The sequence below is a fragment of the Callionymus lyra genome, chromosome 17 (assembly GCF_982586985.1).
Source record: "Callionymus lyra chromosome 17, fCalLyr1.hap1.1, whole genome shotgun sequence".
Lineage (NCBI taxonomy): Eukaryota > Metazoa > Chordata > Actinopteri > Syngnathiformes > Callionymidae > Callionymus > Callionymus lyra.
The window spans coordinates 5099484-5127146 of NC_141834.1; the positions used below are offsets into that span (position 1 = coordinate 5099484).

The 27663-nt window shown below is 37.7% G+C and overlaps 1 protein-coding gene across 4 annotated transcripts in view; it reads right to left on the bottom strand.

Moving 5' to 3' along the window:
- Positions 1-6289: 6289 nt before the first annotated feature.
- The window catches only part of sgk1 (serum/glucocorticoid regulated kinase 1), a 44855-nt gene continuing 23481 nt past the window's right edge, over positions 6290-27663 (bottom strand). Inside the window, exons 3-13 of one of the 4 annotated variants that reach the window (XM_087779161.1) lie at positions 26171-26386; positions 20839-20902; positions 11129-11207; positions 10965-11040; positions 9920-10108; positions 9707-9838; positions 8424-8660; positions 8265-8360; positions 8036-8191; positions 7444-7533; positions 6290-7365 (exon numbers count right to left, since the gene is read on the bottom strand). In XM_087779161.1, coding sequence (XP_087635287.1) covers positions 7198-7365; positions 7444-7533; positions 8036-8191; positions 8265-8360; positions 8424-8660; positions 9707-9838; positions 9920-10108; positions 10965-11040; positions 11129-11207; positions 20839-20902; positions 26171-26386 — 1503 coding nt within the window. In that variant the 3' untranslated portion in view covers positions 6290-7197. Of the gene's footprint in view, positions 7366-7443; positions 7534-8035; positions 8192-8264; positions 8361-8423; positions 8661-9706; positions 9839-9919; positions 10109-10964; positions 11041-11128; positions 11208-11285; positions 11412-13978; positions 14135-15603; positions 15808-20838; positions 20903-26170; positions 26387-27663 lie in introns of those variants that run through there. The other 3 variants (XM_087779164.1, XM_087779163.1, XM_087779162.1) reach the window with 3 other exon arrangements.

The following is a 27663-nucleotide window of genomic DNA, read 5'->3' on the forward strand; positions in this document are numbered from 1 at the left end:
TGTTTTGTGGTTCCTTCCATGCTGTCTATGAATGAAGCGGGTCTTAGGAGCTACGCCTGCCTTGGGTGCTTCCCTTTTAACCAACCTGACCTGCTGTGTTTGACCTATTTCACAACCAGACATGACCTTTGAGATTCAAAGTTTAACCTGTTTAAACCGCTGACCCTTAATACCTTCAGCTATGTGTGTGTAGGTGTGAGAATGTGTGTGTCTGTGTTATGTAACGCATTTCTAACTGATAATTATCCACCACAACACAAATGTGACCTAAAATCTTGCTCAACATATCAAACGGGATCCTAACTGGGCGTCGCTGTTGGTTCATGTTTGTTGTTCTGTAACTTAGCTTTTAATAATAAAAGAACAGAGTGTTTATACTTAATGATACACTGAGCAGGTTTTCGTTTCTCCTGCATGTATCTGTCTTTCCGATTGTAAACAAAATAACCCTGAAAGCTATGAATAGATTTCAATTAAATCAAGCATTATTTTGATTAAAACAATGAAGGGCATGACTTGTTGATCTTCTACTACTGCAGCTCTCTCTCACCGGATACACTCACATACACTACACACATTTTTAAATCACAGCATACAATCTGCTTAATAAAACAAAATTAATGTTGCTTTGGTGTCAAAAAGTACTGTTGTTGTTGTTGTTGTTGTTTTTCCAAACAAAGGTTCATGGTGGCTTAAGATAAAGTGCCAGAGACGTGTCAGTCAAAGCTTTGAGGTTCCATCGAACTTTAGAAGCAAAATAAGATCAGATTATAGGTGCAAAGGAGGTGCTGTTTTTGAATACACGATGATACTTATGGCATTTACTGGACTAAGCTTTAGCTTATTTGAAGAATCAACATAAAAGAACATACATTTCCTCAACTTTAAATCATTTCACAGTAAAGAAAATTACATTTATATTAACTAAACCTTGATATCGCTTCGAAATTCACTAGTAAAACTCTTCAACTAAATTTTTTTGAATGTGCCATATCATAATAAGTTATTTCAAGAAACTTCGCAGTTTGAATAAAACTACAGTATAATGGAGAAAAGAAAAACAGTGAGTGGATCACAGCGTGACATTGGCGAGGGAAAACTTTATTTAAGAAGGCAGAAACCTCAAGCACAACCAGACTTTGTTTTTCACGGCCTCCTGCTGTGATCTGCTGGGAGGGACAGAGGGATGGAGAGAAAGGATAAAGTGAAGCCCTGGAGCTCCAGGAAAGATGGAGAAGAAAAGTGTGGGTTTAAACTACACAGGCGATAAATATAATAGAGAAAAGAAGGATGTAGTGTCTTAAACTTCTCCTCCAACAATCTAAGTTTATAGCAGCTAAGAAAAAAACAAAAAAAAGGCTGGTTCAGGAAGAGCCTGTGTCATTCCTAACTTCAGGAGCACCTCAGGGGACAGTACTGGCCCATCTCCTCTTCACCATCTACACTTCCGACTTCTGCTACAACTCAGAGCTGAGTCTCGTCCAGAAGTATGCTGACGACACTGCCATTGTTGTATGCATCAGGGACAACAGTGAAGACGAGTATAGGAGTCTGATACGTGACTTTGTGGACTGGAGTGAGAGGAACCCATGTAGCTGAACACCTCAAAGACCAAGGAGCTGGTCGTGGACTTTGGGAGGTCCAGGACAAAATCTAGTCCATAGGTGACAAGGTGGAGATAGTTGACAACTATAAGTACCTCGGCGTGTGGATGGACAGTAAACTGGTCCTTCAACACAGACCATGTATATAAGAAAGTTCAGAGTAGACTGTACTTTCTGAGGAGGCTTCGATCATTTAACATCTGCAAGAAGCTCCTCTGCATGTTCTACCAGTCTGTGGTGGCCAGTGTTTTATGCTGTGGTGTGTTGGGGTGGAAATGTGTGCAAGAGGAGTGTCAACAGGTTGGACAGACTGATCAGAAAGGTTGGCTCTGTGGTTGGCATGAAGCTGGACTCACTGGTGACAGTTGCTGAGAGGAGATCACTGGACAAACTACTGTCCATCATGGATGATGACAGTCATCCTCTCAATACTTTCATCAGTGAGCAGAGATGGAGTGCACGAATGCTCCTTCCCATTATGCAACACTAATAGACTCAGGTGCTGTGTCTCAAATCACATACTTGCGTACACAAAGTTAGTATTTTCAGTGCGTAAGTGCGTCTCAATTTTTGGTATGCGAAATTTAGTTCACCATGCACATTAAATTGGGGTACTAACACACCCACAAAACTGAGTATCTACCCCAAACGGCTGCCATCTTAGTGACGTTGTAAACGGAAGTTACGTCATATATATATGCACATATATGCATATACTTACAGGTGCATTTTCAGCCAACAGTAGGAGGATGACACGTCTTCGCTGCTGATACCGGCAAAAATATCTCGCTAATATTTAGTTTCTCATATTTTTTCTTTATTTCTTCTACCAAACTTGCAAAACGTGCTGCCAGCAGGTGTCGGCGATGGCGTTCCAACAGCTGGTTGCAACCATCGTTAAATAGAAGTAGAAGAAGAAGCTGTCGTGTCATTTCCTGTTCGATTTGAGACATTTTATCTGTTGAGAATTTGCATACTAGGTAGTATGTACACTATCTTGATGCATACTAACTTCTAGTATACTAAGAGAAGTATGCGATTTGAGACACAGCAAGGGACTAATTCATTCCTCTTGCTATTTGATTGTATAATTCTGAGTTTGTGGGCAGGAGCAGAGAAAAAATATGATGTTATTCTATTCTATTTTAATTTTTGTATTATTTTCCTTTGTATCCTTCTCTGCGTTATTTCCTTTTGATCTATGTTCTCTATTGTGATCTATGTTATTTTATTTTGACCCATGTTCTTTCATTTTGATTATGATCTTGACTCTTAGTCTTAGTCAGAACACGAGCTTCAGAGTTTTGAGAGACTTTTTGAATATTCTGAAAGAAGAGAGTTGCAGTTGTCCAGTCTGGAGGTAACGTTTTATTTGTTGTAGGTAACAGCATGGCCACCAGATGACAGTATTTACTTGCTTATATACAGTAGCGTATATAGCACCGACTTAGAAGTCTCCAGCAGGGGGCAATATATCACAATAATTGATGACAAATGTACCTTTTCCAACAGTTTACGTTTATTAGTTAAGAGGGTTGAGGATCATTTTGTCAGAGCAACTTCATTTTAAAAAAACGTTTTGAATTTGGTAAAAGTTTAATAAAGAGTTATGTTTACTGCTTCTCAAAAAGGTTGTTAAAGGACTGTGACAAAATAACCTCCTGTGCATGATCCTAGCATGACTTGGTTTAAAGTATCCATTTCAGTGAGCAGATATAGATTATTCAATAGATTCAACCAAGCTGTTGTGCCACTAAATTCACACTTTGTTGTTGTATAACGTAAATAAGTGCATTGTTGTGTAAGTGTAAATAAACTTGGGGAAATGGTCTTAGGGGTCACCAGGACCATGTTTACCACTTAGAAATGATTCCAAGAGTTGAGTTTGTGTGTCGTGCATCAATATGTTTTCATAAAAAGAGCGTCAAAACAAGATAAGGATAGTTTGACTTGTGTTGACACAGAGGAGAAGGTATGTTAATGGATTGGTACAGGACTTATGTAAGGACCTGCACAGGTAGTTCACCCAGTGGGAAGCAAGAGTCAGAGACAATAATATAATATATATAAATATATTGTATAATGCTTTTCATTAAACATTGCAACCAGGAACATAATAATATTTTACAATAAATAGATTAACTAGAAAAGCACTGAGGCAGTACATACCTCTGCCAAGGGGCTAATTGTACTTTATAGAAATACATCACACAATAAAACCTATGAAAATTATTAATCAACCATTTTGTTCAATTAAGACCAAAAAAAATGTTTGTTCCGAGAACTCAAACTTGCAAATGTTTGTCATTCAAACAAGTTTTAGCTGAACTTTACGTTGAATAAACACATGTTGTCACTTATGTTTAACAAGAGTAATTTACTGCTTAAATTTAATGTGTTTTTTCAAGCCTAGAAGAAGAGAAGAAATGAATGACAAAACACAGAATAACAACAAAGTCTAATCAATTCTTACCTCATCAATCAATCTTAAGAAACCTTTCAGACTATACTGTTTACACGAGATCGTATCATTCTTAGTTTTTCTACTTCAGTTAATTTATCGTTAAACAACTCCAACAAATGATCGAAAATTGTTTATTAAAAAAAATATATGCTTTAACTTTGTGAGACTTTTGGAGAAAGGGAGGAAATATGAAAACAAATAAGGATGATTAAGAATTTATGTACGAATTGGTTACAAAGAAAGTAGAAAAGGAAGTTGGTAGTTGTCAGAAACACATGACTATTAATTATGTTTTACTCAACTTTTCTCTTCACGAGGGCCACGTAGACACAGTCAAAGTGCCGCATCGTACACATTGATCTTTTTACATATCGCTGTTTTATTAAACCTATATTCTCCTTTTCAAAAGAGTTTCATCTCAATAAACCATCAAAAATCAATATGCATAAACTTTCCTTACACCAGATAAACTACACTTCCTAATAACCACGATACAATAATTCCTGGGTCAGAATTGGAATGTATAAAATGTTGCGATTAAGGTCAAAACTAAAGAGGGATTGTTTTTTGCCGTTGTGAAAATAATATAATACAATTATATAAATTAAATTAAAGAGAATAGCTTGAGGGGAATAAAACAAGTCATTTGTAATTTAAAGCGAGCAAGAGTAAAAATGAAGATAATTACAATATTTGACATTATAAATAAATAAACAGTTAAGAGTGGTTTCAATCTGCCCAACACTACAGGAACTTTTGGGATTTAAAAAGGTTAACCGTAAAAAGATTAAATAAAAGAGGTCAACATATTTTTACTGGACTTAGTTGCGGACTAAACTGTCTTCAGCAGGACTGTGATGCTGTTTATTAATTCTAGAAGGCTTTATCTTTCTTATCATATCTCATTGTGTTTTAACATTCATTTACTTTTGACAGTAATCATCCATCATCCTCTGAACACTGCCATCAGTGAGCAGAGAAGCAGATGGAGTGCAGAAATGCTCCTCCCTAGATGAAACACTAATAGACTCAGGGACTCATTCATTCCTCGCGCTATTAGACTTTATAATTATCCATCCATCCATCCATCCATCCATCCATCCATCCATCCATCCATCCATCCATCCATCCATCCATCCATCCATCCATCCATCCATCCATCCATCCATCCATCCATCCATCCATCCATCCATCCATCCATCCATCCATCCATCCATCCATCCATCCATCCATCCATCCATCCATCCATCCATCCATCCATCCATCCATCCATCCATCCATCCATCCATCCATCCATCCATCCATCCATCCATCCATCCATCCATCCATCCATCCATCCATCCATCCATCCATCCATCCATCCATCCATCCATCCATCCATCCATCCATCCATCCATCCATCCATCCATCCATCCATCCATCCATCCATCCATCCATCCATCCATCCATCCATCCATCCATCCATCCATCCATCCATCCATCCATCCATCCATCCATCCATCCATCCATCCATCCATCCATCCATCCATCCATCCATCCATCCATCCATCCATCCATCCATCCATCCATCCATCCATCCATCCATCCATCCATCCATCCATCCATCCATCCATCCATCCATCCATCCATCCATCCATCCATCCATCCATCCATCCATCCATCCATCCATCCATCCATCCATCCATCCATCCATCCATCCATCCATCCATCCATCCATCCATCCATCCATCCATCCATCCATCCATCCATCCATCCATCCATCCATCCATCCATCCATCCATCCATCCATCCATCCATCCATCCATCCATCCATCCATCCATCCATCCATCCATCCATCCATCCATCCATCCATCCATCCATCCATCCATCCATCCATCCATCCATCCATCCATCCATCCATCCATCCATCCATCCATCCATCCATCCATCCATCCATCCATCCATCCATCCATCCATCCATCCATCCATCCATCCATCCATCCATCCATCCATCCATCCATCCATCCATCCATCCATCCATCCATCCATCCATCCATCCATCCATCCATCCATCCATCCATCCATCCATCCATCCATCCATCCATCCATCCATCCATCCATCCATCCATCCATCCATCCATCCATCCATCCATCTTTTATTATTTTGAGTCGACGCTGACAGTAGAACCACCCGCCCTCCACATATAGCAACAACAACAAAAAAAACATTGATGCATGTGGTGTAATAAAGTTAAACTTTTATTTTAAACACATAAATCTTTGACAATTTTACAATTTACAGTACATTGAACACGTCTTGTTACATCAACTCAAGTCATCTGCCTCAATATACATTAAAACTAGTACACACAAAAGTCCAAATATACAAAACAAAAACTTAAATACCGTCAGACTGCAGTACAGCAATATTTAATGGAATGTCGCGTTCCGGTGTGGTTAGATGTTTTTTTTTTAACCGACTGGGAAGACTAGGTAAGGAGGGGGTTGTCAAGCAGAAGGTCACCTCTCTCCGGTGGTGGTCGTCGCCGTGCTCCATCTCTCTCTCTCAGCTGTTTTTGTGCAAATGAAGTTATGAAACTTAAAAGTTCTTGCAGCGCTACATCTACACCGCAGACAAGTTTCAAGTTTAAAAAAAAGAACTGGCCAGGATGGAGAGAAAAGAAACTAAAAAAGGCACCTTCAGGAGACATAAAAAACACCCCCACTGTGTAACATTCTGCTTCCCTTTGTCTAAAAAAAAAAACCCCTAAAGAATTAACAAAATAAAAGCACCAAAATGAGCATCCCAGCTACTCGGGGTGGTGATGTCATCTCTATGTCAAGGCTGTCCCTGCTAGGAGGAGATGGATGTGTGTGTGTGTGCTTATCCGGAGATGCTTGGATGTGCAAAAAAAAGTCCCGAGAGGAGGCGGACAATTGATTTAGAGCGGGTCATGTTAGCGGCGATGCATTAACACGACGGACCCGGGTGAGTCATTGAATTATGGCATCCTGTCCAAGCTCCTCTCTTGCAGGTCTTGCAGGAACAGGGGGGTTGGCAGACGTCCATCATCATGATGGGAAATGTTGGAATCACGATGCAAGACGATATGTGCACAGTTTGTGTCCGAGAGGAAGAAAAAAAACCCCTATAGGTAGGAGTCCATGGACGGGGCGTAGGAGAAGCCCACGAAGGCCTCGGACGCCTCCTTGATGCTGGCGGTGACCAGGATGCTGTCCGGGCTGCAGCCGATGGAGCTGGGCACCGGCTCGTCTGTGAACTCGGGGTCAAAGTGCCGCAGGTCGTTGGGACCCGTCTATGGGGGGAAGCAGAAGCGAGATTAGAAACGGTGGATTCAAGGTCTACGTTAGAGGAAGGTGTGGGAGGAACGTACCACGTTGGGGTTGAAGGGAGGCGTGATCCTCTTGGCGTTCAGGTCGTCCCAGTTGATGGGCGAGAAGAACATGTGGCTCTTGATTTCAACCTGGAGGTAAGAACAGAAGCTCATCAAAACAATGTGACAAAAAAAGCCTTGAAAATATACACAATCCTATCTATATATAGTATTTATACATACTTGATTAAATAAATGAAACAATTAATACAAGTTGCACTCTTTTTGAGAGATAAAGAAATCCAAAATCAAACACTAAAACTTATATTTGGAATTAAACTAAATTAACTATCAATACAATTCTGAACTATAATACATGCAAATGGCATTTAAGTGTTTTTTTTTATATTGAAAAATACAATTATATTTATTTTGAGAGAAAGTAACTCCTTAACAAACCACAACAACAAAGTCATTTATTAAATTATACTTTTAATCAAACAAAAAATATCTTTATATACAGATTCCTGTATATAATTACATGACATTAACATTTTATTTTAAATTGAATTGATGTTAAATGAATAAAGAAATCATATTAAATGACATTAAAAATTGAGCAGAACACTTGAGAAGTATAAGGTTGACTTACGAAGTCGTCGGTGCAGCCCAGCCTCTTGGTTCTGTCCTTCTGCAGGAGACCCTCCAGCAGGTGTCGGGCCGAGTTGGAGATGTTGGGCTTGAGCTGCAGAGGTTTGTTGAGGATGTTGTCGTACATCTCCGCCGTGTTGCGACTGTAGAACGGAGGCTAAAAGAGCGAGAACGAGTCAGCGCACAGAGCTCCGGGATCAACAGGGTCATGATCGTGGTCTGTCACTCACCAGGCCGTACAGCATCTCGTACAGAACCGCTCCCAAACACCACCAGTCCACGGTCCGGTCGTACGGCTGCTTGTGGAGCACCTCAGGAGCCAGATACTGCAGACGCAGACAGTGAGACACAAACGTTCTCTCGCCTCTAAACAAAGTCCAGACCCTTACCTCTGGCGTGCCGCAGAACGTGGACGTGGTGCCGTTGGGTTCGATGTTCTCCTTGCAGAGCCCGAAGTCCGTGAGGATGATGTGACCCTGCGAGTCCAGCAGAATGTTCTCGGGCTTCAGGTCTCGGTAGACGATGTTGAGGGAGTGAAGGTAGCCCAGCGCGCTGGCGATCTCGGCGGCGTAGAACCGAGCCCGCGGCTCCAGGAAGCAGCGCTCCCTCTGGAGGTGGTAGAACAACTGCAGGAGGGATGGAGAAAGGAGACGTTAGGACAGAAGACGAGAAGGACGGGAAGCTCTGAGGAGAAGGTGGATTGGACTTAATACGTCCTGTCTCGGGCTCATATTTAATCAACGCCGCTCGCGCAACAATCGCAGGAAATTAACTGGATGAGACTCGCCGAGTTGCGGCTAATTTTGGCCTCGCGGTGTCTCAACCCGCCCCATGACTTCCTGAGAGCTGCTTCCTTTTAGAAAGCAGGAGAAGAAAGAGTGAACTCTGCTTCTCATGACAGGAAATCCTCCCCTGTCTGCTTCTATCAGAGGCCACAGCAACAATAACCGGGCTATTGACTGCACTTACGATGAGATTTACAACCTTAACTCTAAATATCTCTGAATTATTATTTTTTTTTTTTAATTTATTTTGAGAAAAAATAAAAAAAAATCCATATTTTAGTTAAATATTTTGCATAGAACGATAAATTAATAACAAAAATATAGAAGATTATCTATGTATAAATACATTTATTTCATGTATAAAATTATATTTAAAAAAATGTGTTTTCAGTGGAATAAAGTATCTTAAATCAACCAAGAAAAAAAACAACTTTATCATATTATGTTTTGAATAGAACATTAAATAAATATTATTAAATACAATTATAGAATAAATAAATATAAATACAGTAAGTGCAATACACATATATATATATATAGAATAGAAAAGAAAAAAGATACCTATTAAATATTTAGCATTAAACAAGGAATAACAAAGATATTGAACTTTATCTATATATTAAGAGTCTGAATATAAACCATGACATACATATTTAAATTAAATTAAAAAAAATATTATAAGACATTCTTTTTACAATTTATTTCAAGAGAAAATAAATTGAAAATGAACATAATAATGACAATAATAAATAATATTAAATAATAAAAATGTAAATGTTTTTTATTTAGATTCTGAATATAAATACAAGACTTTTTTATTTGAAAGATATTTTCACTTTTTTTCCCTTTATTTTGAGATAAATTTAACAATAAATAATGGTTCTCACCTCTCCTCCGTTGATATAGTCCAGGATGAAGTAGAGCTTGTCTGCGGTCTGGAAGGAGTAGTGAAGTCCCACCAAGAATGGATGCTTGACATTCTTCAGCAGAACATTCCTCTCTGACATGATGTGTTTCTCCTGCAGAGCAAACACTCGGGTTAAACTTTGTTGACATGAAACCACTCACGGGATGAGCTTATCGACCGGCTCCGTCTTTACCTCCTTCTTCTTCAGGATGGCCTTCTTCTGCAGGACCTTCACGGCGTAGAACTGGTCGTCGGTGCGATGCCGCGCCAGCAGGACCTTGCCGAAGCTCCCCTTGCCGATGACCTTGAGGAAGTGGAAGTCGCAGGGTTTGGCTGAGGGGTTGGAGGAGGGTCCCAGGTTGATCTGCTGGGATGGACTGGGCTGTGGAGAGCGATGGAATACAATCAGTTAGTTCAGTGACGGCTTGTGAGGCTCATGCCTCAAGTGGTAAAACAATAACAAACAAGAAAAAGTTCTTACTTATTTTCTTGTTTAATTTCTTATTTTTTGACAAAAGCTAATGCTAATACATTAGATAAGTTGACGTGATAAATTCCAAATCGTCAAACTTTTGATCTTAAGTACATTTAATTCACTTTTTTAGCCCCAGGTTTTTCAGTACTCACTGTGAAATAAATAAATACAATTTAAATATTTTTTTATTCTCAGTAGCTGGTAGCTAGTTCAAGACAAAAAACACAAATAATAACAACAAAATGAGAATAGTTTAATGGTTCAAAAATAAAGTGAATGAAGTAAGCTAAAGCTAAAGAACAACAAACTATTAAAAATTTTGAGTGAAAAGAAAAAAAAAAAAACCAAATTAACCAGAATAAAAAAAAGAACTTTATCAAATCGTTTTTTCAATAGATCATTAAATAAATAAGAAAAATATTGAATATATATTAGATTCTGAATATAAATACATGTATTTTCGATATATTTTAATAAACATCTTGCATTGAAGAAGGAATGAATAACAAACATATAGAATGTTACTAATATATAACATATAAGAGTCTTGATATAAAAACATGGCAACATGAGTATATGAGTATTTAAATTAAAAAATATTGTAACTTATTTTTTAAAATGTTGTTGTTGTTTTGGTTTCTTTTTTAAAAACTTTTATTGTCCATTTATCCACTGCTTAAAGGTTGAAATCAGAGCACAACAGTGAAATAAATGTGGTTTGAATAGTTAAGATATAATAATAATAACAAATAATAACACTTACAGGAGGGGATGGATTCGTGTTCATGAGCTCTGCTTCTTGAGGAGGACTCAGGGTCAGAATGGACTGAACCTCAGGACTGTCGGAAGAAAAGAAACGTAAGTGTTTGATCCGTGTTAGTCTTCCAGCTAACGTGGATCAATGACGTGAGTCAGGCAGTTACTCACTGCTTGCAGGGGGTGTAGGAGTTGGTGGCCAGTCTCTGGATGAAGTCGTTGAGTCCCATCTTCCTCTGTTTCATGAAAGCTGCAACAACAAGAGATGGAAAAAGAGTGTTGAGTTGAAAAGTAGAATCCCAAGGTTTGAAGAAACATCCGATCGTACCGGAGAATATTTCCACCAGCGCTCTGGCTTTAGAGTAAGTCATGGTGTGTTTCTCTGGCTCGGTTTTGAGTATCATTCTGGTTCCTGTTCTGTGCTCCTCGACCAGCAGACAAATAATAACCATCTGACTTTTCCACTCTTGTTTTAAAGACGAGGAGGAGGAGGAGGAGGATGAGGAGGAGTCGGACCAGAAACACCCATCACTCCCCCTCTTCACCTCCTCCCTCTAGAGGGAGGCGTAGCTCTGTGTCAATATTTCTAAACAGTGCATGAATGGAAAACCAACCAATCAGAAGAGGCTGCGGTGAAACACGTCATCGACTTAAAAAAACAAACGTTTTTGGAGGAAAAAAAACGAACTGGGAGGATTGTTTGAACTGTTTGTACTAATGAGTCTGTGACTTTTACTTAACAACCCATGACATCAAAACACAGCAAGAGACGGCAACGTTTCAACTTGGAAGTGTTTTCACAACAACATGAAGTTACTATGAAGAAATTTGCTATTACAAGCAATCGCTTCCAATTAGTCTCCGACAAAATAAATACTTAAACACTCAATAACTGTGTAAATATCAATGTTACTCAATAACATGAGCAATATTGGATTAATTATTACATATTACCTCATTAATGATGTTTTATGACTTCAGCAAAGTGTACTTTAGTAGTGCCTGCGTAATATCTTTATGTACTAGCTGATAATATTTTATAAACACTAGTATTGGTTGAGTGTGTTAAACTAGGTATTATAAACATCTCAACCGGGATATTTATTGTCATTACATGTGTGTTTATGCCACTTTCCACTTCCTTATCTACACACAAATAAGCTGCTTAAATAGATGTTTACGTGACTCATAAACATAAACAAGTATTCAATACAAACTAAAAGGGAACTTTGAACAGGAGAAGTACAGAAAGTAAAGAGACTAAAATAAATCATGTCACTGAGGAAACAAAGTGTTTTTTAATCTTTGTATCAAAACTGGATTTTTTCATCAGGAAGTAATGAATTGAAATACTGTAATACTGTGACCAGGTGATCTCACTATCAGAACTAACTATCAAGAGTTGACAGTGTAAGAAAAACACTTCTTTATTCATGTTTTTGCTGTAAGACAACACAATTATTCAATGATAGAAGTTGTTCTATGGTTTAGATTGAGCTCCTTGGCAGAGGTATTTTCTCTCTCAGTGCTTTCCTTGAGCATGTTTCTATATATTCCTAAGGAAGAATGAAGCCAAAGACCCAAAAGTTTACTTTTTCCATTCATGTTAAAATGTAAGTTATTAAAAAAAAAGTTCAAGACACTCAGGATTAGACATGTCAGAGGTATTTTAAGCAAAGCCTGCAGGATCATGTTGCTTTTATGCTCCTCATAATGAATTCTCCTGTCAATTTTATGTTTATTGGAATCAACAATTGTAATATTTTTACATTTTACAAGTACAAGTAATAATAAATGTCTCTACCCTACAGCTATTTTAGTCAGACATTTAGGTCGAAGACTATTATTCTCCTGATAAAAAGAAAAATTATAAATCAAACTCGTCCAACATTTAATGTAAATTGGATCACATAATTTGGAATCTATTGAACTATTCACAAAATTCCTGATTTGTTCTTCCAACGATAAGTAGAATATGTGCCTCCAGGTCACTTTGCAACATGAATACATTACTTTTAACCTTAAAATAGATATATGTTTAACAAATTAAATCTAAAGAAAATAGATATTCATTAGTGCTCTGAAATACTAATACATGTATAATGCATAATGATACATCAAAAATAAAAGTCGAAATCATCTTACAAAAATGCTGTTTTAGTTTTGTTTTGTTTAGCTGAAGTTATGTCTTAATGTTATGTCTCATTGCAGCATTACCATATATGACGTCACAACCTAGTCATTACTTAACAGCCCGTTCAGGAGTTCAGTTTAAGTGAAATGGTAGTTGATAATTGATTTAAAAAAAAAAGTCAGTGTTAAAGTCTACAGTAATCTTCTGACCTCTCAACTGCTCTGGTTGGCTCTCAGGGCCAGTGACGCAGGTTCTCTGTATACAAGAGATCTGAGTCTGGACCTGGAGTCTGGATCTGAGGGGGGTTGAAAGGGGGGCCAGACTCAACCCAGCACCAGTGGAAAAGTACAGACCCACTCCGCTCAGGAAACCCCAAATAAAGCCCACTGTCACTCACACTCTCGCCCGTGAACTTGGATCGATTCATTTGAACTTGTAATAGTGACCGGCTCGCGGTGCGTTCAATGCCCTCAGGTGGCACAGAGTGACCGGGCTGCTGTTATGTAAGCTCACCTCGGTCAAGTTCAACTCACGCAGACAGGGAATCCGAACAGAACTCTTCTGACCCAAAACACTGGCTCTACTTTTTTAACAAGTTCGACGAGTTTTAAGTTCCCAAGGAGACGCTGGATTATAGACAAGACTCCACGAAAAAAAAGAGGAATTTCCACACACCGCAGCATCCTAGATCCAGGTCATTGTGTTGACTTTTAACGGGGTCCCCCCCCCTTATTAAAGCTGATTTATTTCCCTGAAACTGTGTTAAATTCCCTTCAGCTCCATCTATTCAAAGTGGCATCCTGGTAACCACTGATGTGGTCGTAAATAAAGAGAGCAATTATCATTTCCTACATTCTGAGATGTCTTTGAATGGGTCTTGTACTCACAGGTCAAGGTGGTCGATTTATCTTTCATGGCGTCGCTTTAAAGTCCAAACACAGAGCCAGAGAGGTAGGTGGTGGATTCGGGAAGGTGGGAATCGAACTACAAAACCACAGTTCTGGTCCTGGACGGTTAAGTCTCACTGACTTTTTTTTTTTTTTTTTCCTCGGGAGGGCGGAGAGAACCCGCCCCCGTTTCCTCTCGGTGTTCCATTGAGAGCTGAAGTGATGCGTTCAAATGCACAACATTGACTTACAAACTTGAAAGCTCAACTAACAATTGTGGATGGTCGAAAATAGAAAATTCAATAATATCAGCATTTCTCTAACATGTATGAATTAAAACCGAGAAGAATGAAAAACTATTAATTTATAATTAAAACGGTCACTATTTAACGTACATGCATCATCTACACTTTATGCTAACGCTAAGCTAAACAGATAAATAACAATAAAGTAAAATATAACGTATTGAACGACGTAAATTCGACGTAAAACTGTTTGTCTGCTTTTATTATTATTATTTTTACAATATTTTAATAGTAGTGTATTAGTACATTATATTATTATTTCATTCTTTTATTCTGGACTGCCACCACCAAAAAATACTATGTTGTTGGGATAAAATCGTTTGACTCATATTGTATTTGACTGAAAACTATGGATCCTGAAACTGCAAACTAGTTAGCTACACACTTTTAGACATATGCACTATTTAAATAAAATAATGAAATGCACTTGCAGTTTCATTTTCATTTAGGTTTTTAAAGTATGTCAAAAACCTAAATGAAGAAAGAGATTCTCATGGCTGCTTAAGTGCTCTTGGTCCAAACCATGTTGCTACTTTTGAAGGTCAAGGTTCTGCCTTAACCTGTTTCCCCATTTATGAGTCAATCAAAGTTAATACTTTAGCTATTTTCATTTGTACTCTGTAACAATACAATCTAATTATGCAGATGGTATTCTACCTGTAATAAATATCTGGTCTGAACCAGTCATTTGTTCACTACAATTATCTTGACTTTATGTGAGAGTGTTGAGTGTACTTTGTGTGAAATAGTGTATAAACAAGCGAAGTAAATCACTTTTAAAGGGATGTATTAAAGTGCAGTTGATTCTATATATCAGCAAGAAATGGTGGTACATTTCCTTTCTTTTAAATCTTTCAGGAACATGCCCTCCCATTGCTACCTGAGTCACACACTTACTGAGAAAAGTGGGAACGAGTCTGCAGGGAGTCTTGCAGCTCACTTACACAAGACACACTTGAGGTTCAGCATTACAGAACCAAACATCAGAACCATCACATTTTCTTCTTAAACTCAAAAAGATACAGTTCTGTGAAACTTTGTTTCAAACTAGTCCATCCCCTCGAGAGATCTCTCAGAGAAACACTGACACCTCAATGACTGTCTATGTGGGACACGCTTCTTTTGCAACTCGCTTGAAAATATCCACAAAGGACACAACTCAACACACAGTTGGATAACCTTGAGAACATGTAGCACATTTGCAAAATAGCAACTTGCTGAGGCAAAACACAGTTTTCATAATAATAATTAGACGTCGACGCGACAGGAATAAACGGCTCCTGTCGGAGATATTAAATGGCATCGGATATATTTCTTTACCTCGTGGTGTCCTAGTGCAGCTGATGAGACTCGCATCCCAGAATGAAATGCTGGAAAGTTGGTGAGAGACGATCGGAAAAAAAAGAGAAAGTAACACAAACAATGGTCTACTCAGTATTTTTCCTCTCTGGCCCCCTTTCGGATTTACTGCCAGTCTAATCACAAAACGTGTGTTTATCGCCCCACTCTCTCTTTCTCCCTCTCTCGCTCTCTCTCCGTCTCTCCCTTCGAGTGTGTGTGTGTGTGTGAGAGAGAAACGAGTGTGTTATGCAACCAGCTGGTGGGCATCGATGCCAAGGGCAGCTCTGACTCACACACTCTCTGGGAGACATTTCATGAAAGTACAAGAGCGGCTGAGTCGTGGTGCAAGAAGGGTTGGGCGCCGGATTAGAAGATTTAAATCCAAACAAAAACACACATGTCAAGACGAACACCTCAATCACCGACCCACATAACTACCGCAACATCTTTTCTTTCTATTCTGTCATAAACCCGGAGCATCTTTGTGCTGGTTTGTGGCCACAGTGTCCTGGCGGTGAATGAGAATGAGCTCCGGTGATGAGGCACCAAATGACACCATTACATAAAGCCCTCGACTATTCAGAGGGACACATAAGCTTTTTATTTGGCCTTTGAGTACATGGACAGAGTGTGTGTGTGTGTGTGTGTGTGCTGTCTTGGTCGGTATGTTGGTCATCCGACTGCTGGATAATTATTGCCTACGCTAAGGTGACCGCACAATCAATCATATACCACAGAAGAGCAAAAAATAGGGTTTGTTTCAAATAAAACTCTATGGAGTTTTCAGAAGAAAATATAAAATAATTAATTATTTTTCTTTACCAGACCTCATACACTCACATTTTATAAATAGCCTCCCAATGTTGAGTAACGAAATCAATGTTTAGAAGAGATTTTTTAAGAAAATAAACCCTAACCCTAACCTTTAAGCTAACCCCAACCCTTACCCTTAGCTTTAACATAACCGAAACCCTAACCCTAACCCTAACCTAAACCCTAACCCTAACCCTAACCCTAAGCCTAAGCCTAAGCCTAACCCTAACCCTAACCCTAACCCTAACCCTTACCCTTACCCTCAACCTAACCCTAACCCTAACCCTAACCCTAACCCTAACCCTAACCCTAACCCTAACTCTAGCCCTTACCCTTACCCTCAACCTAACCCTAACCCTAACCCTAATCCTAACCCTCAACCCTCAATCCTTGAAGTGGATTCAAAGTTTGTTTCTTTTTAGACAACACAAAAACCACAAAACAGTTGGACGATTTTTACATTTCCTTTATTTCTGCAGTATTCTAAAGTGATAGGCTGAACACAGCCCTACACAGTAAAAAATATTGTTTATATAAAAATATCAATCTTACACCTTTTTAAAATATATTTAGATAAATAGGTGTCGTTCCTGTTATTTCAGGGACATAGAGGCTCTTTATATAAAAATATAATGACTTTATTGGTGTTTTAGTGTTGTAGGTATTTGCTCTGTATGTAACAGCAGTAAAGTCTTCCAATCTTGCTGATAATGGACAAATTTGTTCTGCCTGATACAGGGAAAATATTTCATATACACAACTGTACATACGTTTTTTTACTTCTGACTTAAGTATAGGCTCATGTACACTTTTTCTTTGTACACAGGTGGAATTTACTTTTTACTTTTCTTATCAAAGCACATTTTAAACTCGCAAAAAAATGCTAGGAAAATGTCAAGTAAGGATTGAGGTGAAGGACACCCAGGACAGACTGCAAGTCCATCTAGGAGATAAGATTCTGACACATTCAGACGATAAAACCAGACTGTTGACTGCTGATTAAACACACATGAAAAGAAAAAGGATTTACCACGACTCAATGCAGATCTTAAATAATAGTTGACCATTAGGTTAATAAATAGGTTAATGGATGATAATGCAGGAGTCGTTTTAGTTACCTTTGGGACAGGGTCACTTATATAAAGAAGTAGCTGCGAGGTTGTTGACCTATAATGTTTAATAGCTAGTCATAAAGAGTGATTATAAATTGTTTTTAGAGTCCACCATAGATACTATAATCTACAATAATTTGTCATTTACAGTAGGTGATGCAAGGGTTTGTCAAAGATGTCTCAGCAGAAGTCAACTGTTATACAAGTGATATAACATCATTTCATTGGTAATCAAATCTACTTTATGTGTCAGTCATGGTGCTTTAATTAGATATGAACTTCAGAAATAATCTCAACCAACCTGTTTTGACAGTAATGAACTTATATTTTAAAACACTAAGTGTATCAAAACAAAATACTATTAACACATTTTTTTAAATCTGTGCATCAACTTCGACAACCGGCTTTTTGTTTCTGGACATTATTTGTAGCAGGATAATGATTTAATTCACACTTCCTCTGGTAAATGAGGTCATAACATAAAAAAACAATATTTCAACACTATGATCATGCGCTGTGTCTAGTTAAAAAAAACCAGCAGATTTTGAGAGGAAAGAATTAGTCATTATGAGTCTTTAAACTCTGAACTTTCCTTGGGTGAATAACATCTAGACAAAATCAGCTGGTTCAGGAAGCATTGTTCAACGGGTATTTCTGATTGACTTCTTGGAAATGTTTGAGTTTCTTTACAAGGAGTACTTCCGTCGATTAGCCAACCTTGAATAAACAAAACGGTGGATATAAATATATTCGAAGGTCAGCTGGGATTTGACACGTTACACAATACACAGTATCTCAATGATTTGAAATCTGGGACTGCTTTAACCCGAGGCAAGAAACAAGACACAACAAATCCTAAACATAACAGAAGCCTATAGCAAGTCTAGAGTTGAAGAACCATTATCTTTACCAATGGAGTTAGAATCTAGATGTCAAGTTGTTTTCCTGTTTTTAGGTGCATTTGACAACTAAAATAGCTGCTTCCTTTTCCAATATTGACTTGTAATTCATACGAATAGATGAGTGAAGAAAATAGGTGTCAGAGAGAAATAGTTTATTCTTTTATGAATTTGGCTCTTGATCGATTTGAACTCAGGACCTCTGTTCTTTACTAAAAGAGGAGTTGAAATTGTGTCAAATGTAAGCTTTTGTTATCTAGTAAGACCCGTGGGGATTTGAGCCCATGACCTTCCACACCCTACAAAATCTTATGACCGACGGACAGAAGACGAAAAGACACGGTTAAAAAATATAGTGTTGAAAAAACATCCAAACATGATCTTGCAAACTTCCTGGGACAACAACAAACATGCTCAGACAAGGTTTCGTGAAATACCTGAAGGCGTGTTCGTATCCTAACATTGAACAGGTTCGCACGTTGTCCTTTGTGAGATATGTTTTTGTTTTCAACTAACACGTTAAAGCAGGAAGGTTTGTCCACCTAGGTGTGTCTTGGTAAAGGCGTAAGTGAACCGTTGGTGTTTTTCTCACAAGACTGGCACAGCTCCACCATCAGTGTTTGAATATAAATCGACTGCAGATTGCTGCAGAATAAACTGTGTTTCTCTGCTCTAACAAGGGCTTTACTCAGCAGATGGTGACTGGTTTTTTTTCAGTTAATTCCTCTGTTTGGTCTGAATCCAGACCTTTAATTGTGATTTTTCTCCCCGCCGTTCTCACAATCACATCTTTAACTAGGTGTGACATTTATCAATTAGACTGGAGATGAACTATCGACTCCACCAGATCCACAAAAACATCTTGTCAGAGTTGAATTAGGTTTTCTCATTACGCTCAAATGGACATTCATTCTCAACAAGTCTGCTCCTGTTAGCTGTTTTCATTGTTGAATTTCTATCCTGGTTTAAGTCCAACCCGCCGTGCTGCCAAGTAGCACAAATACTCAGAGAGGTAGTTCGCTGAGAGTCTTGTATGTAAATAATGGCTGAAAACGATCCTAAACTTTTGTTTTAATGAGATTTTAATGTGAAAGGTGTCTGCAGGTGCAGTCGGTCCCCGACCCAATGGATTCTTATATTAAGTCAGTTGAAAAATATGATCTTTCATGTTTGTCTGTTGATGTTGAGGCTAATAAAAATCTCACAAGGCAAACTATTTATCTTTTTTTCTTAACAATTAAACATGTCTCTTTCTCCTGTATTATCTGCCACAGAATGCTGACTAATATGTTGCAATACAAATGTCACTCTTTTGGCAGTTTTCATGTCAGGTTCAGTGAATTTTAGCAGCTAGCTTTTGTGGTACAAAACAAATTTGACCCAGAGACACAAGGGATACTACAAACACATTTGTTTTCGGGCCTTCGAACCCAGAGATAATGTTAAAAACGAATGGTGGCCAAATCTAAACGGTGACAACATAGAAGGATTATAACGTTAAGAAGTTCAAAATGTAAAGAATTCATATCTTTAACCAGTGCCCTATGATAACTATGATAACTTCTAGGATTTAGGAATTATCATCAAAACTTTTCATATGACTTGGAGTTATGTAAAAAAAAAAGCTTTTTAATGTTGTGTATCTAATATGTTCCTGTTGGATAATTCAGTTTACAACAGAGAAAATCTGCATATGGCCTCTGGTCCGGACTTTAGACACAACTGGTTTATAGGATTATCAGCTATTTATTTGTTTGTTCCAGGAAATACGAGCACTCGGGCGGAGGTGAGTTTTAGAGTTGACCTAGTTTTATCCAAATGTGAATGGAGTCCCTAATAACCAGTTGAGATAAAGTTACATTCTTGGGAATCCCAAAATCCCACCATGCAATGATGATAAATCTGTTGCTAGTGTTCTTTGCCAGCATATTCAGGATTTTCCAACACATGATTACTGGAAGTGATGAGCCAAACATAGAGACCCACACAGATATGAATAGAGTTTGGCCTCTTTCACAACCATAATGTGAATGGGATTTAAAAAAAGATAAAGTTATTTCTCTGGGTAGTTTGATGTTTAACTTACGTGTTATGTAACTGGAATTAAAACAGTGCATATCATCTGGAAACAGTTAAAATGTGTTCACAACAAATCAAACTTTACCAAAAACAGTTATTATCTTGTTTTTGTGTGAGGGAACAAAACCTGTATTGAGGTGAAACAAAGTCGGTGACCACAGGCTGAATCACAGAGGAATGAAAGGGGGTAAGAAATAACCACAATTGTATCGGGTCGGTGGTGGGAAAACCAAAGAGTAACATTAAGGAACAGCGAAGAAGGATCATGAGGTTTGGAGGATAAAGGAGATCTTTAATTTTCGGTGACTTACCGTTGTCACTGGGGCAACAGTAGCTGTCTGGGTCGGACTCATTGTGGTAGTAGAGGTCCATCGCCTGGAGGAGAAATACGACCTTGTTAACAATGCTCAGGAACAGTTTCTCAAAGTAGGTCATGGTTTAGTAACTTTTGTGAACATAACTCAGGTAAGAAGACAAAGTTATTATGGATATGGATTGATTCATTAATTAAAGACACTGATATTAGCTGGTAGATAAGGAACTAAGAAACAAACCTGAAGAAACCAAAACAAAGACAAGTTAAGGCAAGTCTGATAACATCAACGAACCTTTCGTATCCTGTCAGGTAACGGACAAAATGTTATGTAGGAGGAAAAATGTTCCTTTTTTGAGACTCAAAATATTAAATTAAATCACAAAAACAGTAACAAAATGCCTCACAAACAGGTTACGGACCACTGCTGTAGATTACAAACGACTTTGGCCAATTTTCCAAATCTGAAATAAGATTAACTGACTGTCTTGCTCAATTCTGAGTCAATACGAGATGACCCGTTAAGCTCATTCTAATGTTAATATGCTAATTGACTTGCTATCACATACTATCTCCACTAAATATGCTAGAAGAAGCATCTCATTACAAAGGTTAAATAGTTAACTGAATGTGTTCTGATAATTTGTGGTGAGGAATCACAAAATAGATTGGATTGAGCTGCTTGGCAGAGCTCTTAGTACTTCTGTAGTTTCAGCGCAAAGAACTCCTCGATGAAGTAAGTTGTGTGTCACGCATCAGTTCTCAACAGTCTATTGCCAAATCCCATCACACCGAAAATATGTTACAGAACAAATCGAAAACAATTTCAGTTGAGTTATCGTGTTCGCCTTTTTGTTGCTCAACAGCTTTTTGTAAAATCACAAGGGCAGTTGAATCACATGTTTCAATGAAGTCGCACTTCCCTGTGTGTTGGTTAAAAGCCACATAAACAACTACATCCTCAACACAGAGGGAAACATGTAAGTTTTCTATGGATAGTAATCCACAGTAAACATGTCACAGCTCGATTTCTTTCTTAGAGACAGCCAGATTATCTAAAGGCTTTAAAGATTATTTTGTCCAGACTCATTCCTTCAGGTCCAGAATTAACAGGCTGGAGTACCTTGCCCGGGTCAGGTACTTCCATGAAAAACTCAAACTAGATACAAGGCCACCAAGGGCTAAAAAAGACTTTTAAAAGGCTGTAACTAGTTTAAAACTTTCATTGGAATGAGTCAGAAAAAATGACTAACAATAAGGGAGTAGTTAGCACACAATGTTTTTGGCCAAAAGGCAAAAAAACGATGGCTTACACAGAGCAGTTCATGGTGGTGATTTAAGGTAAGGTAAGGTAAAACTTTATTGATCCCTCAGGAGGTCTCCTTTGGGAAATTGTTTTTTTACAATAGCCAGCAATTTTTCATAAACAATAAAAAATAATACATAAAAAATAAAATAAGAAGAACATAAAGAGGAAGAACAAGATGACACAAGAAGAATTTCTAGCCCAAGAAGATCTCCGTAGAATCCCTAAGAGGGTAACCAAGCGGAGTCAAGTGCCCTTTATAGATATTATTATGCTTCTCCCATCTTCACTCAAACTTGCTTTTTCTTCGATCCTCACAGTGACAAGTGATTTTACGGCATCAACCACAACAGATTGGTGGGTCAGGTAAGACAACCTCTTGGCAAGGAAATGGGGCGCACGTTTTTGAGTTTGATTGAGTTTATAATTATCAAACTGTAAAAGGGTGCACACGGTTGTTTCTAGTGGTTTGCGGTTGCATAGCAAGTTGTGAGTCAGGTTCGTCAAGAATGAGTGACACAAGGAGTTGGCCCCACAAAAATGTTCTTTTATTAGATGACTCAGGTTCAAGTGAGCCATGTTGAGTGTTCAAAGGGATGAATAAGATGAATGTTGTGTATTTTGTGTGCAAACTGTGGGTCCAGAAGTAAGAAAAGTGGTTTTATGTAACAGGGAAAATATCTATTGTGCGTCAACATTGGATAACACTTTTTGAACAGAAAAAAAGGATTACATTTTACGTAACAACTTAATGATTTCAACAGAGCGAAAATTTTGAAACATACAAGGAATAAACTGAAAACATGAAAGGAAAGTGAATGCTTGAGGTACTTTTGAAAGTTTAAATGCTTTCTTTTTATGCAAAAAATTAAATAACTGAAGAAATTTTTAGAATTAAATACGCAGAGAATTGTGAAAAAAGTGAAATGTTAGCTAGCAAAGAAAAAAAAAAAAATCAAAAAGAGCAACATCAAAGTATATAATATATATATATATATATATATACATAGATGTATATAATTTACATTTGTACCACCTTTGTGATTATTGAACTACCACATTCAATCAAAACAAAATGGCCTAATATAACCAAATAACCGGCATAACTTCACTGCTTGACTCAATGTTTCAAATAATCAGCCTCAGAGAATATGAGGAAATAATGTCAGCCGGAAAGTTAGCAAAATGTTCCTGGAATATTTTTTGCATGTTCAACAAAATCTATTTTTTATTGGTGAAATAAGCAACAAATTTCTGCTTAAAAACCCACAAATAATAATTGAAAAGATGATTCTATATCGAGACTTGATGAGCTGCATGAATCTGAGACCACATCTAATTTCAGTCAAGAGGTTTTCCTATTTTTAACCATAAAACAATATTCCCTCACACCAATAACTTAATCTCGTCTTCTATAAAAATATTCTTTGTTTCTAAGTTTATCTCTAGGACAGTTTGTCACACTGCAGGCTGTCAAACAAGTCCTAGAGGAATGTACACTAGGTCCGGTCATGCCTTAAAACACGGTCCTGTATGAACATCTAAATCACAAGCTCTGGTTTGTTGTGTCAGCTTATGTAATAGTGAGAAGGAACAGTTTGTTTCTACCATGAGTGTATAGAGTTCAGAGACACCCTTGTTGAGTGTACAAAGTGGGTTGCATCGGACACTATGAATCATTGATCATTACTATGAGTCTGTGGCTGTTCCTTTCCTTCCCCATCCACATGAATAGAAAGCATGGAAATTACAAATAAATACTTTAAACACCCTTATTTACTTTGATCTCGATCCACTCCACCTAGTGATTAAAATGAGACCCATTTCTGGACTTGTCTGGTGAATCTACTTCATCATTTAGTTAACAGTTATTGCAGTGTATTTAGGAGATTAACATTATTTTCTGTATTGGAAATGATTGTTTTATTAAAAACAACAAAAAGTAATCCGTAATGACAGTATATACACCATGACAATGAACCATCAACCCATAAATCCACAGTTATCATCATTTTAAAATGCATTCTTTATATTTCCACCTTATTTTGAAGATGTGATTTTATTTGGATTTTTTCAAATGTATTATTTAAGAAAGTGATTTTATGAATGGTTCAGGGAATCATTTCAACTACCCACCAGGTAAATGAGCTGAATTTATTACAGCAATGTCTCAAAGTACAATTATATCTATGTTAATAATATGGAGTTTACATAATTTACATCACATTATCCACATTAAAAAGTTGTTTTCTGCCGCTTCTTTTTATCTCTTAGAGACTGTTGCTAATGCTTCCTCACCAGTGTGTGTAAAAGTTCGTTTTTTTGGATAATATGTCCTATTACTTTGACAAGATTTTGAATATGTTTAATGTGGAGGTTACAGAGGGAGGCACAATCATTATTTAAAGTCGCACTCACATCTGTGAAGTCTACAAATGTTTATTGCAAAAGTGTCTCAGTTGTTTGTCAGTGTTCAGTGTCAGGGACATTTCCACCAAATTGCTCCGGACGTAACAATTCAGTCAGTGTCTCTGCACTTTCTGCTGTCTCACCAAAACATTCTTCTGGCCGTCTCACAGGGGTGTTTTCAGAATCCCCAGACAAGCTGAGGCGTGTAGTTTCATCAGTGTTTATCAGCTCGTGGCCAGTGCTCTGAACACTCTGTCAGCCGCGCCGGCCAGTCGGAAATCTAAATTTGCTGGAGATGGACTGTTTCTTGAGCTTTTAAAAATGTGTCTCACGTCACATTTCATGACAACAATTCTTCTCGATAAATCAATAAAAAAGTCAAACAAAAGTGAGATTCAAGGGAGCGCTGCTGACTTCAGTCAAACAAAACACAATTGTTTACACAATCAAAAACTCTCATTATTCATTTCCTTTTGCAGTCTTGTGTTGTTTCATTCACCGATCGTATCTTTGAAATGTTTTCTCATCTCGCCCTGTTTGAACTTTTACAAGGACATCAGTTTTAAAATAATGGCCAGCCTCCTACGAGCCATTTACTCGAACACATTCAAAGACAATTTCCAGAACATGAGCTGACCGGCTAGAGAACTACATTAAGGTGAGAAAACACTGATGTCCTCTCTGTGATAGTCCTGACAAGAACAACAATAAAGGCCATGAAAACATGCTGAGATCTTACATTCAGACGATTGCTACATCCTATGTACATGTACTGCTGAATCTTTGAATTAAAATTATGCATAAATAGTCATATAATGTTCTCAACGGTGGTGTCTTTATGAAGTACTTATTAAACTTGGTTTCATTACATATATAATGATGAATTAAAGTATTTCCAAGCATATATACATTACACATACTTTTTTATAATGAAATACTCTTATGACCTACAAACTAATTGATTGTTACTAAAAGAAACAAGGTCTTTGTAACAGTCAAAACATGAGTAGAAATTAAAAAAGAACATTAAAAATGTTTTTAGTTTTTTTAATAATTCCATTATCGATTGTGATTTATAAATGAAGTAATGTGCCTGAAAATGAATCATTTTTAAAATGTATTTTTTAAGTATGAGGTAAGGGTTAAAAACATTGCAAAAAATGTAGGATTTGTAATTCAAAATGCTTAGATCTAGAACAATTTTCCAACCACAAAAGAATCCACTAGAATGTCAACAAAACCGCTAAATAAAAATAACCATAGTATCACTTAAAATAGCCGTTTTATTAGGGAACAAATATTACTATAATAAGAACAGAAACATTTTATTTTAAGTCATTTTTTTGTAACATGATCATCTTCTTCAACATGACTTTATTGATGGTAACTTAGAGGTAGTAATAGCTAATTATTGACAATTAATAAAGGTCTAAATGGTTTAATAATGGCTAATATGTGTTCCTGTATGTAACATCCAGACGAACGAGAGGTTACGAGAGTCATAATAATGTATTTACTCCTCCTTCAGCCAGCTTAATCCCCTGGCTTTGTTTATACAATGAGTGCCTTGGAGAGGGAGATAACGGGGAGTGATGATGCAGTGTGTCGTACTTGCCTGTGTGCGTTGTCGCGGCTGCCATGTCTCCTCCAGAGCGTAGCTGATGTAGGGTCCACTGCAGACGGAACACTCCAGCATGACCGGGCTCGCCATGACGGTTGGAGAGTTATAAGCCCAAGACCGGCAACATCCCAGGTGGACTTCTGACTCGGCTTGCTTCTGCTTCCCCGAGCCGTCGCTGGGATGGCGACCCAGCATCCTCCACTTCCTGACCTGTCAGAAGAAATAGACACGTCCAGAGAACAGGTCAACTTTATTTCCCAAGGCTTTATTTAAAATGGAGTTTTATGTACGATTAAAAACACCGTTTATTTGATCTGATCCTTGCTATACAGGAACTTTTCATTTCATTTCTTCCTTTTCCTTCATCTGTTTCTAAGCAACTACTTTCATTTTCAACTTTTCCTGATAACTTTTTTTATTTATGTCTTTGGGCTTCTTTTATTTAAAAATCTATTTTTCTGACTTTGTTCTTCTTCAGCTACTTTATTTTAAACTCTTACTGGGATTATGTCTTCCTTCCAGCTAGTTTTCCCCCATTTTCTTGATTTTATTAAATAAAAACATAAAATATTATTTCTTTGATTCCTTCCTGCTTGTTGTGATATTGGTTTTCTTCTTCTTTTCTTCAATCATTTTCTTCCTCGTCTACTCCTCCTTTCTTCTTGTTTTGTTGTTCTATATTATTTGCCTTCAGCTATTTACTTCTTCCTGTCATAGACTTTTTTCTTTCTTTTCTTTTGTTTTCATTTTCACCTTTCTTTGTTTTCATTGCAGTGTTTCCTAAAATCTCCTACTGTCAATTTTTGTTTCTTTTTTTGTATTTTCAACCTCCTCTATCTCTTCTCTTACCTGTTTAAATTTAATTCCAATTTCTTGCTATATTATTGCAAAATTATCAAATACATATTTATAAATAATAAAAGTAGAAGCAAAGCAAGACAGATTCTAAGGGCCATGTTTCCATGTCAGTGCTGTCATTGAGAATTGTCTCGCGTTTAAATTATAATGTGAATATTCCAGTCAGCGTCGTAAGAAACAATGGCAGGGAAGGTGGAGGTGAAGGTGTATGTTAATCTGCAAGGAACCATGTGGCAGAGATGGATGTGTCGGTGACCTGGGAGGCCAGTTACGTAAGGTCAGGAGCGAGTCCTTGGCACAGAGAGCCGCTGGTCCAGTGACTGGAGCTGCTGTAAATGATACTTATCAAGGCCACTATCAGTAGCTGATGCTCTTTTGGCCTTTTACTGTAACATCACTTTGTGTGTGTGTGCATGTATGTGTGTGTGTGTCTGAGTAAATTATGTGTGCGCTTCTAAGTGTTACAAACTGCAACTCAGCGGAAAAAAGAAATATGTCTAGTGTGTGCAGGCTTTCCCTTGAGTCTAATTATCAGTCGCTTCTTGGACTGTATTGAACCTGTGACCACTGCTAAAAATGTCTTATCCTGCTGCGTGTATGTGAGAATAGTTACACACTATGATGCTAAT